Genomic DNA, 14,690 nt, shown 5'->3' on the forward strand with positions numbered 1-14,690 from the left:
TTTACAACTTTGGTGGGGGAAGGAGAAGTTGGGGAGGGAATGGATAGTAGGGGAAAAACAAAGGAGGGGGTAACATGCTCAATGGGAAATGTACTCATTACCTTACTCATGTAACTGTAACCCCTCTGTACAGTATCTTTATAATAAAATATATATTAAAAAAAGAAATAGAAGAGCTTTTCTGAGCAAGTTTTCTGACCAATAAAGAATTACATCATTTATAATGATGTGTGCATTTTTTGGAGGTGAGCAATTCTATAATAACAATATGCTATGAGTTTTAAATATATAATTCAAAGCCAAAACTCTTACTGGAATGAATAGGATGGCTTCCTGTCTGAATTTGCTGATGCTCAAACATCTCTGAACTAGCAAGGAACTTAAGTAGCATTTGTTTCTAAGCCTCAATCTTCTAGCTAAAAAAAATGAAGTAAATATAGTATCCAAAGCTATTCAGTGAGACTTATAAAACAATTACTTTTTATTCTTTAGTCCGTAGATTTTGAAACAGAATTCTTAAGTAACTTTGTCATAATTTATATTTACATGGTCAATTTCATAGCTTTAATAAAAGCCATAATTTTTCTGAGGCATAGCCCAATAATGTTTTTTGAAAATCAAAATCTTATTTGATAAAAAGAAAAGGGTGAAGAACTTGGCTTTAAAACAATAAGAATCATAGCAAAGAATTGTTTGACTTAGAATAAAACTGCCAAGCAAAAATATAAAATCTGAGTCATGAAAGAAACTGGACAGTTATATGTCTATATTTGAGATTTTTTTTAACTTGGAGAATCTTGATTCTTTACACTAATCATTTGAACATACTCAAAAATTAAGCCATAGCTGGGCACTGGTGATTCTTGACTATAATCCTAGCTACTCAAGAGGATGAGATCTGAGGATCTGTGGTTCAAAACCAGCTAGGGCAGGAAAGTCCATGATACTCCTATCTCCAATTAACCGTCAGAAAACTGTTCAAAGTAGCAGAGCACTAGCCTTTGGCAGAAAAGCTCAAGGAGAGTGTCCAGGGCCTGAGTCCCAAGACTGACAAACAAAACAAAACAAAAACAAAACAAAAACAAAACAAACTTAAATCATTAACTAAGCAAATATTTACCTGTTCCCTGAACCACAATTATTGTCATTTACTTAGGTGTAAAAGAAATGTGAGATTTCTTATGTATTCTCTGAAATGATTTGAAAATCAAAGAAAGATAATTTTGAAACATTTCATTACAGTGAACTTTTGATGGCCATGATGTTAATGAAAGCATCATGTAAACTGAGTAGTTAGGAAGGTCCACTTGAACTGCTATTCAGAAGGAAGTAAATGTGGGTATAAACAAGAAACAAGAAACAATGGGCAACCATAGAAAATAGAGAAGGTATTTTATTGTAGATCCATATCTGTATCATTTTCTTTTTTTCATAATCAACCAGATTAAATATAGATTGTCATGAAATTGCCAGTGAAATGGGTGATTGTGAACACCAATATTTGTTTTACCTGTGACGCTGTCAGTTGTGTTGTGGTTGGTTATATGTGCTTTACCACAAAGCTCCAGACATTCCATGCTAAAACAGCCCATGACCCATTTTATTGAAAAGTTCTGTTCTTTTATTTTCCTTGAAGAAAATAAGGCTTTGTGCTTGGAATTTGTTTGGTCCTGAAAGTGACAAGTGTATTTAGAGTCAAGTGAAATCAACAGTGACAAGGAATATACAGCCAGATTCGTGTATTTACAAGGGTATTCTTTTCCTTAAAGAGCAACATTCCTTTTTGTAAAAAAATTAAATGTATTTATTTGTTATTTTCCAGATATTTTGATTAAACAAGTATCCATTGCAAATGTGTTCAAAATTCTTGTCTACAAGTATATCATTTATTCTTCTCAACTCAGGCAAATTCCCCCAGTTCATTTCCTGCTACCCACTGAGAACATAAAAGAGGATACTTGGTGAGGGACAAGAAGCACATTGAATAATGATTGTGTAGAGCCAGGGACACTATGTCAACCTTGAAAGAATACAGCAACTGATGGCATGATTTGAGGTGAGGGCCTAGAGCTTCTGCAAAGTGTATATATTTTAGGGAGTCATATTTGGAATAATACATGCTGGACAGTAGAGATATAGGAGAAGTTACATGCTAAGTCTTCTCGTTAATAATATCCATAAATCTGCATACAATTTTAGCATTCTGTTTTGTTTTATTGTTTTAATTTGGATGTCTCTACACCATTCCTGATTTGTAGGGCTACGTAGATCTAATTATTCCAATGCAATTGTATAACATTCACTTCTTTGCTGATATTTTCTAATACGTTAGTATTCCTAACAGTGTGTTTGCTTACTGTTATAGTGAGTTCTTTTTTGCTACTTCAAGCTACTCAAACAATTCTGTCTGTTGGAATCACAATTGTTAATTACATATCATTTCTCTATGCTCCTTGAAAAGTCAGTGTATAATAACTTTTTATCTTCTCCAAGATAGACTTACTGTCATCTAAACTTATACATATGGACCAAACGTGGATAGATATCAACAAACAAGCCACTGGCTTCATAAAGATAGTAAGTTAAGAATCTCACAGCCATGCCTCCTAGTTTCTCATACAGTCTGTATTTTTCAGTTCTTATTAGGTACAAAAGCAAATGTAATCTGCTTTTACCCATGTCCTTGGACTTATTCCCTTATGTAAAGCCAATCATTCTTCGTTCCTGCTGCAAGAGATGGTACCAAACTCTCTAAGATAGCTAGACATGCACCTATACTCTCAAGAGTGCCCACAAAATGAAAACTAAGAACAAATCAAAAGAGCAAGTAACTTGGGCCTCACCAAAGAGACATAGCAATGGTGGAGGATTTCCAGAAGTTACTTTAGCATTTAAGACAAGAATTTTTGTTTCTGTATGATTTAAAAAGTGATATTGTAAACTAATACCTTGAGAAGATAGGATATTCTCCTAGGAGAATCTGCCTCTATATAAAGGAATTAAATCAGCTATTAGTGATTGACTATTCTTTTACAAAAACCAATCTGAACATCTTCAACAGTAATTTTTTAAAACGTTTTTGAATGATTCCTGGTTACATACCTAATAGGCATTAGAAGAGTATAATTCATACATCGTTTGATTTCATGGCTAAAAAAAATTTCCAGGTTTACAGGATATAATCATATGTTATTTCCAGATGTCCAAAGAAAATACAAAAAAAATCAAACAAATATTATCACAGCATTTTCCAGAGTTTGAGCGATTTAAGGTCTAACGTTGATCTCTGAGTTCAAGTTCATTTCTTTAAAATCCTTTTCTTTTATGTAAATTTTATTTCATCTTATTTACAGTAATGTCTTCATGACAATTAGCCCTCTATGAATAACAACACAGCTTAATTTAATGTTTGTGGAGTCCTGGTTTATTTTTTTCCATTGCTTTTTAAAATATGATATTTGTGCACGTGAATTTTCTACCACATTGCAACAGGCAAGCTTTGGTTCAATTTTCTTGTCCTACACAAAGGAAGATTTTGAGTGCAGAATCTTAGCTACTAGGTCCTGCGGTGCCATTTTATCTTTCTCTCTTGGGTGGATTTTGGAAGGAAATGGGGCAAGGAGGGGAAGAGGAAAGAAAGGAAGGAGAGGGAAGAAGGGCAGAGTTCTCAGCTATGTTGAGTCTTGATTCACGACTTTGCCTCCATTCATGGTTGGTGTTCCAGAACTTTTCCTTGAACGCCCTTGTTTTTCTCCAATTTCATGTAGTGATGGTTCTCTGTACATACACACTGGAAGACAAAATCACAGCAATGACTATAGGATAATTACAGAGCACTTCAGTAAACTTTGCAAGTTTGATTTAAGAAGATAGTTCACCGTCATCTCTTTCTCTTTGTGAAAGAGTTTTAAGTTGGGCATAAACCTGGTGAATATACACAATTCCCTTTACTGCAATTTAGCCACAATCTATTATTAGGTTTTCTTGAAGTACAGAGATGTGAGTTGTTTCTTGAGTCTTTATAGTCTCCTAACCAATGAAACAGGATATTTGTTGAGTTAGAAATGAAGGACATATAGCCTTGAAATGTTGACTGACATGCTCTTAATCTTTACCTTACTGTGAGCATTTTGACATTCCTCTGTCAAATTTTCAGGATTTCTTGTGAAAGGAATGGTAAATAGTGAGTGATAGAGAAGAAGAAAAGGAAATCAATTTCCATGATTGCTCTCAATTTTTTCACTTAAGGTACAAAGTCCATAAACTTTTAGTTATTCATCTGTAAGAAATGTGAATATGTATCCATGAGGTTTCAGTTCTCATCTAATATGAACAGTTCCTTTATTCCCCTCTATTTTTCCTTTTCTTCTTTTTTTTTTTGTCAGTCATGGGGCTTGAACTCTGGGCCTGGGTGCTGTCCCTCAGCTCTTCAGCTCAAGGCGAGCGCTCTACCACTTGAGCTACAGTGCCACTTCCAGTTTTCTAGTGGTTTATTGGAGATAGGAGTCTCACGGTCTTTCCTGCCCGGGCTGGCTTTGAACTGCGATCCTCAGATCTCAGCCTCGTGAGTAGCTAGGGTTACAGGCGTGAGCCACCAGCGCCCGGCTAAGGTAGGCAACTTTTATTAAAACAAATTCAGAAATCAGTAAGAAGTTGACTTGAATAAATTATAAACATTTGCAGAAGAAAGTATCAGGGGCTGACAGATATTCCACACAGAAAAGAGACAAGGAATTTGAAGGTAATATCTTTTCTGTAATTAAACAGTCAGCAGGATCAGAGAGGAAGGTACAATCTACTCCATTGTTCTTACTTTGTCTTTTACTATGGTTTAGTCAAAAAGGGAATTTGGGGATATAAACTATTTAATTCTCTTTCCACATACTTTAAATAAAAATATCAAAATAGCCGGGTGCTAGTGACTCACACCTGTAATCCTAACTACTCAGGAGGCTGAGATCTGAGGATCACAGTTAAAAGCTAGCCTGTGCAGGAAAGTCCATGAGACTATTATCAACTGTCAGTGGCACTGTGGCTCAAGTGGTAGAGCGCTAATCTTTAACTGAAGAGCTCTGGGACAGCTCCCAGGCCAGAGTTCAAGCTCAGCAACCAACCAATAAATAAATAAATAAATGTACCATCTTTGTCCTCCCAATTAGAGTTTTATAAGGTCAGGGCTCCTGATTTGTTATGCTCTTTGGTGACTGATTATTCATTTGTTGAAGGATAATTAATTTTCTTCCAAATTGTTATTGATTAAATGATTCAATTGATCCATTGATTCAATACCACATCTCAAAACACTTCTAGCCAGTGCTGGTGGCTCACTCCTGTAATCCTAGCTGCTCAGGAGGATCATAGTATGCAGTCCAAGAAGGAAAGTCTTTTAGACTCTTATCTCCAATTAACCATTAAAAAATAAATAAAGCCCAAAGTGGAGCTCCTAATTCACCTGGTAGAGTACTAGACTTGAACAAATAAGCATAGGGACAGTACCCAGGTCCTGAGTTGAAGCCCTATGACCAGCACAAAAACAGAACAAAACAAATAAAAACAAAAATCAACAACAACAAAAACCTCACTTCTCCAACCCAAAAGATAAAAATGAATATAGCATTTTGCATCTTATCTGATAAACTTTTCTTGAGAAATTTTGTTATTTTACAACATCTTATCTTCATTTTATTTGTAGGAAATGGGTAGAATTTATAATTTTAGATTTCATCTTTAGAGATGGCTGAAGTTACAGAAAGCAAGTTATACTCTCAAAATATTTAGCAAGGGCTGGGAATATGGCTTAATGGTAGGGAGCTTGCCTACCATGCATGAAGCCCTAGATTTAATTCTCAGTACCACATACACAGAAAAAGCCAGAAGTGGCATCATGGCTCAAGTGGTAGAGTGTTAGCCTTGAGCAAAAGATGCTGAGGTACAGCGGTGCCCTGCCTTGAGTTCACAAGCCTCAGGACTGGTTAAAAAAACCCAAAAACCAAAAATCAAGCAAACAACCATAAAAAAAATCAGTAGCAAATCACTGCTAAAAATTAGTCAAAAGAATCGGAATTTCTTTCTTGGTTACTAAGTATTTACCAGGTTACACATTTAGTTATTCATTTACCCTAAATTTGGGCATTATCTCTAATAATTTTGTATAGTAATTTAACCTAGCCCAAAAACATATTTATCTAAGAACTGTTGGATGACTTAAAATGTAACATATTTAATATGTTTTATTTTATGGTTTCAAATACACAATTTACTGCTTTTGGTTCAATCTAATACAGTGACCACTAAAATATGAATGAGTTTAAACTGCCTATGTCCCAGGTTTACCAAGTAAGCCCAGAAACACCAAATTCAGTTCACAATGTAACTTCTCAAATCTGAGACAATTTTTTGGAATATGTAGAGACCTAGGTCATACCCAGGCTTAACAAATGAGTTCATTTTGAAGATTTGGTCAAAGAGTAGAGCTTTTAACTATACACCAAGGTGGTTCTAATACTGATGTCTAAAAACCAACAACCATTTTCTGCAGGGACTTAACTCAGGTCTGATAGTAAGCAACAGTTCAGCTCTAACAAGGAAACTGCCCAGCAGGTGCTCTCTGAGTGTATGGGGAGAGGGTGCAAAAGAGGGAGGGAGAGATTCTCTTTTCCCAGTCAAAAATAAGTTGGTGGAAATGGATTAATATTCTTTATTCCAAGCTTAATACTTTTGTAGAGACAGCTCTTCATTGATACATACCGATCTTAATTCTGAAATACCTTTTTTTTTTCTTAGAACTCATGAAGTTTAAACACTTGGAAAGTGCACACACTCTTTATCAAGGAGAAGAAATTTGAATACTCAACCACTTGCTGGAGCTAAGTAATGACCTTCTTAAAGAAGAGGGAGGAGGAAAAGGAGGGGTTTGTATCTTTTCCTTTGTGAAGGAATCTTTGGCCTGTATCTATCTGATGCTAGAGGGGGAGGTCACCCAGAAAACATTTAATTCTGGGGGTGTTGCTTCTATGAAGGGTGAACAATACTTGGAAAGGGCAGAACTGGGAATCACAAAGACTGTGCTGTTGTCTTAGATTCCAAGGGAGGGGACCCATGTATGCACTGGTTAATGGGCAAGGTATATAGTAATAGGTTTAAATATCAAGTCTATCCATGCATCTGAATAGATGCCTCTGCAACCCCTCATTAACACCCACTGCCTTCTAAACACCGGATGGGAGTGAAAGAGTGAAGGGAAATGGGCTGGTGGATAATTATTATGTTATCCATGTTGGACTTAAAGATCTTCCAACTGGCAGAGTTTAATTTGGGGAATCTTGATATCCAAATATGCAATCATCAGTAGGACTAGAATATGGGCAAAGATGTTCAAAAAAAATATCTACTTTGTCTTTTCATCTATTGAGGGTCCAATTCTCCTTCACTAAGGGTGACTTATTTCCCAAGCAGTACTGCATTCCCTTGAGGTGGTAACATTACTAGTAGTGGACCTACAGGTTTATGATGATTTCATTGTTTATTTAACTTATTGTGGTATTAAGGAGTGGACCTAAGACCTCCTGCTTGATGGCAAACACATTAGAACATAAGCCAAGCACTCTTTTCCCTTCTTCATGTTTGTCTTTGAGTTGGGTTAAAGAACCTTTGCTATAGCAAGCTTTGATCTCATGTTCCTTCTTTTTCTGAAGCTGGTATTATAGTCATGAGCCACCATACCTGGCATACAATAACTCCTTTAGGAGTCCCAACTAAAAGACTCAACAATCTTTTTGGTTTAACAATAATATGGCTAATTTCTTATGGAACTCTTGTTTACTATTTATTGTCTAAAAGTGTCTTCCAATGATACTCTGTATAACTGGTCTATGCAAAGAATACAATTAAAAATTTTTAAAAATAACATACTAGAACAGCTTTCATCCCAACCCTAATTTTAAAAAAAGTCAGCCACAATTCAACCATGATGGAAACAGCTCATAAAACTATATTTTATTAATTGACTGAATGAATGTGTTCAGAATATTTTATAGCTTCATCTAGAGCTAGATTCCATGAGGGAGCATACTTCCATGTAAAGTGTTTTTATTTTATTTTTTTTTCATGCAAAGTGTTTTTAAAGACTGTGACACAATATCACTTGCCAAAGCACTTTAGAAAATCCTTGTCCAAATTCTTTTACAGAGTAGTTAATGAAGCCTGTTAGAATTCAAGGGGGGGGGCGGTAGAAAGCAATGCATTTTTAATTCTCTTTTGGCTAGTTTGAGCCTGGCATACATTATCTGTTTTATGTCTTTTCCTTATGATAGCTCCTATACCCATCTCAGACTGGCATGGTATAGAATTAGCTTTCTATGCACTTTGCATCATTGTATGCGATTTCTGCTTTGCTGTCAGGAGCTTTCCAGAGTATTTGCATATTCATAGAATATGCAAACAGGACAGAGCAGGGGTTAGACATATAAGCACAGACATCTGGCTTCCTGTTTGTAATCCCAGTTATGTATTTTTATAGCCCTATAATCTTGGATAGCTTACTTAATTGCTTTTAATTATTATTCTCCTCATCTATAACCCAAATAATAACATAATTCTGTTATGAGGTTTTACAGAAATAGATGTATGCCACTGGTCTAGCAAGTGATAAATGGAAAAGCTGCACATAGCAGGAGCAAGACAATAGGAGTAGTATTACTAGAAGTAATGAGAGTAGTTTGCAATCCTGGCAGGAATGAAGGTCTCATGTACAGCAGAATAATACCTAATATAATTTCACATATCTTTCATAATAATGAAAACCTAATGATATAAAATACAACTGCATAGAAAATTATTGGCTAGTTGTTCACATTTTTTGTATTATAATAACATCAAAGTATGCATGAGGTATAAAGAAATGGACCAATTTTGTGTGCATCAGGCAAATTATAAGAGAATGAAGGTTTCCATTAATCTTGGAGGATTTTCATTTATAAAGGATAGGTATATTCCAGATTAAAAAGGCAAACATTTTTTCAAAAGAATTTACCAGAGGCCCATTAGCCTCTGTGTAGAGTACAAGCACAAATTTGGAGGGATTTCAGATTATTCTTCATGGCAGTGAAATACTGGATTGTTCAAGTCAGAATGTTTTGGCTTAAATTCTGGCTCTACCACTCATTAACGGCATGATTTGAGCCAAATTACATAATGTCTCTGTGCTTCATTTCCAATGTTCATAAATAGGGATACTATTGAAGCCTCCTCCTTATAAGTGGAATAAAAATGAAAAATAATCAAGGCCTGCTTCAAATGCTACCTAGACAAAATAAGCATTTATAAAATTGTTAACTAATATTGATCAAACAAGGACACATTGTTCTCTAAACAAATGGCAACGACAATTGCAGGGAATTAAAAGGTCTGGGATATAAAACCCAGTTAAGCTTTTATCTTCAGAAGTGATTTGCATCATTCTTTGTACTTCCACCTTTGTTTCAGTCTCATAAAGGAAAGAGACAAAAAGCCTTGGAAGTAGAGAATCTAACTCAGAAAAGACTTTATATTTTTACCTCAGAACAAAAAGGAAATAATTACAAAGTATTAGTTAAGAAAATCAAATCAAAATGAACAACAAGAAAATGTCAAAAAAAGAAATCAGATATATTCTTAAGTACAGAAGGCTCCAGAGGAAAGCAAAAGTTATAAGCTGTCCAATACCATTCTACCATTCTCTCTCTTTTTTTTTTGGTCAGTTATGGGATTTGAACTCTTGTACTGGGCACTTTCCCTCAGCTCTTCAGCTCAAGGCAAGTGCTCTACCGCTTGAGCCACAGCACCACTTCCAGTTTTCTAGTGGTTTATTGGAGATAAGAGTCTTACGGAGTTTCCAGTCTGGGCTGGCTTTGAACCGTGATCCTAAGAACTCAGCCTCCTGAGTAGCTACGATTACAGGTATGAGCCACCGGCACCCGGCTCTACCATTATCTCTTAAAATATGAATATGAATTTTTATGTGACCATCAAGAATGAAAGCTACAAGTGGTTTTTTCTTTCTTGCTATTGTTTCTAATGTATTTATAATGTGCCATGTGATTGTTTTTGTTGCTTTGTATGTTCTTCCCCTGTATAATCCCTGTTTTCACTGTATTTGATGTCAGTATAATTTGGGGAGGGGAAGGGGAAAAACAAAATGTTTAAATAGAGATACAAGTTGACCCATCACAACAATGAGATGTATAAGGCACTATGTTGAAAAACAAACTTTACAATTTGGGCGGGGGGATGTAGTTGTGGAGATGGGAGGGAAGGAATGGTAGGGGAAAAACAAAGAAGGAGACAACAATACTTGATAGGAAACGTACTCATTACCTTGCTCGTGTATCTATAACCACTCTGTACAGTATTTTTACAATAAAAACTTATTTAAAAAACGAATAAAAGCTATATGCAACTAAACATGAATCCTATCTCAATTTTGTCCAGTGTGTGTAAGCATCATACAGCAGCTATAGGGAAGCATCATGAAAGAAAATTCACACAGATCTCTGTACCTCCTTCATTTCTCCTCTGATTATCATAAGAATGTTGGTGAGATAGCATCATCCAGGGGAATATCCAGGACAGGACCATGCGCATTGTTGTAGTAACAGTGCAGGGCATGGATCTAATAAATCATACAAACACACTATGAAGACAGGCATGGAAAGCTAGTTACAGCCAAGATCCCTGGAGTTGGGAAATCACAGGACTATTCCTGAATGGCTCACCTCTAGATTTAGTTTTTGAGGGGACAGGTGTGACTAAACTACTGGACATAGTTTTGGGTTGGGTGAACCCAAAACTTCTAACTTATATGTCTAGTGCTCCCATTCTATATTCTCACTGAAAGGAAGCAACAAACACAACATATAAGCTACTAAGAAACTAGCAATTTAGGTCAATGTATTTATCATCTAAAACCAAGAAGAAACTTCACTAACTTAAGTGTAGATAGCAACTATAATTAGGATAAGTTACAGGTGCTTTCTTTTCAGTGGAAGGGCTCTGTATCAGTGAATTATCCATATGAAGAATGAATTAAACAAGTAGCTTCTTATCCTTTATGCTTTCCTAAATTCTCCCAAAACTGTTAATAAACTTGTACTATATTTTTATAAGAACAAAATATCAACCTAAGTGAGCAAATAAAACCAATGCATGAGGTGTAAGCAAAATATGTCAAAAACCTTCTTGAGGATCAATATCGTTTTCACAGAAATATCATCTGCTTCTTAGGCACCCTGCTAAGCAGCCAATTTTCTGACTTTACTTGCAGTATTCTTGACATGTTTATGTCTAGGTAATCCTACTTATCTTGACTGATCTGAACCTAGCCTACCCCAAAAGGCATGTTTAAATACCAGCTTCTCAATGAATCTTCCTTTTTGTAGGAGTGTCAGTTCTCTCTCTAATTTCCAATATCAATTCATGCAGCATGAAATATAGCACTTTTCTACTAGATGATTGCTACTTTCCCTTTAGTATTGCTAACATACAATTGCCATTGGTATAAATTGTCTATACTATTGCTATCTCAAAGTATAATATCTCTGCAAATATCCTAAAGTTCTCATTGCTTTTCTATTCAATTGTTCCTTCACATGTACACTTCTTCAACTGACATCTAATAATTAAATTTCCATCTCTTTCATAGGCTGCATATTGTACAAGAAACAGGGAGATACAAGAAAAAAAACATGTTTGTTCAATTACAGGGAACTAACCATAAATAAGGGGAGACAGAGGGACAATAAATATATTTAATGTGAATGCAGATATGGAAGCAATGCTTTTTGTTTCTTGAGGGATGTCAGAGAAGCTAGGAACTGATGGCTCATGCCTGTAAGACTAATTACTTAGGAGGTTGAGATCTGAGGACTACAGTTCAAAGCCATCCCAGGTAGGAAAGTCACTGAGGCCCTTATTTCCAATCAACAACCAAAAAAGCCAGAAGTAGAGCTGTGACTCAAGTGGTAGAGCTCTGTTAGCCTTGAGTGAAGAAACTCAAAGACAGTGCCCAGGCCCTGAGTTCAAGTCCCGCAAAGTAGCAATGACTTTTTATTTGTGCTGATACTAGGGCTTCAACGCAGGGCTTCTGTACTCTGGCTTAGCTATTTTTCTCAAAATTGGCACTTTACCACTTGAGTCATGTTGCTACTTTTGGCTCTTGGGTGGTAAGAGGTGAGAATCTCACAAACTTTTCTTCCTCAGGCTAGCTTCAAATCATAATACTCAGACTTCAGCCTCCTGAGTAGCTAGTATTACAAGTGTAAGCCACCAGTGCCAGACCAAGAAATGAATCTTATTTTGGTTGCAGTTATTATTATTGTTTTAGGTGTTGGACATCAAACCCACAGTGTTGGTACATTTTAAGCAAATACGCTACCATTGCTCTATATTCCCAATCTCCTTGAATTAATCCTTTCCAAGGTATATCAGCACTTTTCAGACAGAAAATGAGAGAACAGAAATTGGGGAGGTGACATATTCATCATTAGGCCCCTAGGAGTAAAAGTTCAATTTTGTTTGGCCAAAGACACAAGGTGAGGTTTTTTTTTCTCTTTTGACTATTTAGAACTATATTGAAAACTTTTATTTAAGTACATTTTTATTACAATATAAAGAAACTAAAGGGAAGAAATGATTTCCTGAGAACAAGCCAAGCTTTGGGGTTCAACAGTAATGTACTCATTATCTGACTTACATAACTGTAACCCCTCTGTATATCACCCATACAATAGCAATAAATATTTTTAAAAAGAAAATACTATCTGTGTACAGTTCATGATGACGGAGTTTCAGTAATGAATTGTTTTTTTATGAACAAAAGCTCTATCACATTCCAGATAATGTTTTGACCAATAGCTTTGACTGAGATGTTGGCTGACCCCTGTAGTCTATGCATTCTATGTTTAATGGGGCAGACATTGTGTTCATTGACCTCAGCCCCTGCCACAGGAGAAAAGCAAGCAGGACTAAATTAAGGAGCTGTTCCAATGTTTTCATCAGACAAGGAGGTGGAGCTCGTGTTATTCATAAATACAACATGACTTTCAGAATTCTATGCTGATAAATGTATGAGAAATTATCAGAGCACTTGACTGAAATGAATAAATATGTTCAACCAGTATCCTAGTTGAGGAATTTCTGAGAGAAAAATATCGTTGTCCTTGGCAATGGTGGTAGCTCAACCCCGTAATCTATGCTACTTGGGAGATGGAGATTGGGGATCATGGTTCAAAGCCAACTCATGAATAAAAGACATTTTCAAGTCTCTCTCAACCAATGGCTGCGTGCAGTAGTGTACAACTGTCATCCTAGCTACTGAGGAATCACGGAAACAGGAGGCACAAGTATGAGGATTGCAGTCCAGGAAAAACTGGTCATAAAGAATAAGACTCTATTTTGAAAATAGCTAATAGAAAAAAGCATCGAACATGTGGTTCACATGATAGAATACCTACCTAGCAAGCATGACGCTTTTGCTCTCAATACCTACTATTACATAAAAAGCCAATGTACTATTTGCAGTTATTTTTTAATTTTCTTTACTTTCTTCTTTCCTTTTTTAAAATGTGGTGCATTCCCTTCTGTCACTGTTTTTGATTTCTGTACCCTTTGTCTTGTGTATAAGTTTATCTGATTTGGGGAGGGGCAGGGGAAGCACAGAAAGGTTGAGACAAAGGGTGAACTACTTCAGCAGTGACACTCACTAGACACTAAGTTGGAAATGAACTATGCAACCCTGGGGGAATAGAAGTTGGGAGGGGAAAAGCTAGGAGAGAATGAGGGAGGGAGTGACACTGTCAAAAAGAAATGTACTCCTTGCCTGAGTCTTAACTCTAACCCCTTCGAACATCACCTTTATAATAAAATTTGAAGGGATGGGAAGGGGAAACAAAGGAAGAGGCAACAATGCTTGATAAGAAATGTACTCATTACCTTGCTCATCTAATTGTAACCCTCTGTACGGTATTTTCACAATAAAAAAATATGAAAAAAAATCGACCTATCAAATAAAGAAAAAAACATAGTTGCCAGCGGTGGACTTAGTCTACTTTCCAATTTGATGTAAGTAAATACTACTTAAACAATCAGTAGAAGAGAAATCTTCAGCTCAACTGAAAATGGTCAAGTTAACTGAGTTCACCATTTTCTTTTTTTTTATTGTGAAAATACTTTACAGAGGGGTTACAATTACATGGGCATTATAATGAGTACAATTCTTATCAAGCATTGTAGCCTCCTCCTTTGTTTCCCCTTCCCATTTTCATTCCTAAACACTACAAAGAAAAACTGGCACACTGTGTTATTATACTTGCTCACAGGGATTAAAGATTAGCATGTAAAAGTATTTCTAGAAGTCTTTTGCAAACTTTAAAGCACTGCCACAACATTTTTGTTTTTTCAAGGATATATCCTGGGAAATTACATTATTGTGTTCTAAATGGGAGCTAATAGTGTTTTTTTTATTCCTTCCAGGAATGTTGTAGTTTGCACATTCATGGATTTAGTAAGTACCAACTAGTTAGAAGAGAATTTATCTTATTCTTTTTGTTTATTCTGTTTTGTTCTCTCTTTTTTGATGGGAAATGGTAAAATTGTGCTCTCTACGCCTTTCTTGAGATTTGTTACATTCAAATAATGCTTAGACCCAAAAGGACAAG

General features: G+C 35.8%; 1 protein-coding gene across 3 annotated transcripts in view; it reads right to left on the bottom strand.

Annotated features, from left to right (window-relative positions):
- Positions 1-3,406: 3,406 nt before the first annotated feature.
- The window catches only part of Fgf12 (fibroblast growth factor 12), a 559,926-nt gene continuing 548,642 nt past the window's right edge, over positions 3,407-14,690 (bottom strand). For 2 of the 3 annotated variants that reach the window (XM_013019388.1, XM_013019386.1), the window contains one exon: positions 3,588-3,790. In XM_013019388.1, the coding sequence (XP_012874842.1) occupies positions 3,672-3,790 (119 nt within the window). In that variant the 3' untranslated portion in view covers positions 3,588-3,671. Of the gene's footprint in view, positions 3,791-14,690 lie in introns of all 3 variants that reach the window. The other variant, XM_013019387.1, reaches the window with a different exon arrangement.

The sequence above is a fragment of the Dipodomys ordii genome, unplaced genomic scaffold (genome assembly GCF_000151885.1).
Source record: "Dipodomys ordii isolate 6190 unplaced genomic scaffold, Dord_2.0 Scaffold45, whole genome shotgun sequence".
NCBI lineage: Eukaryota > Metazoa > Chordata > Mammalia > Rodentia > Heteromyidae > Dipodomys > Dipodomys ordii.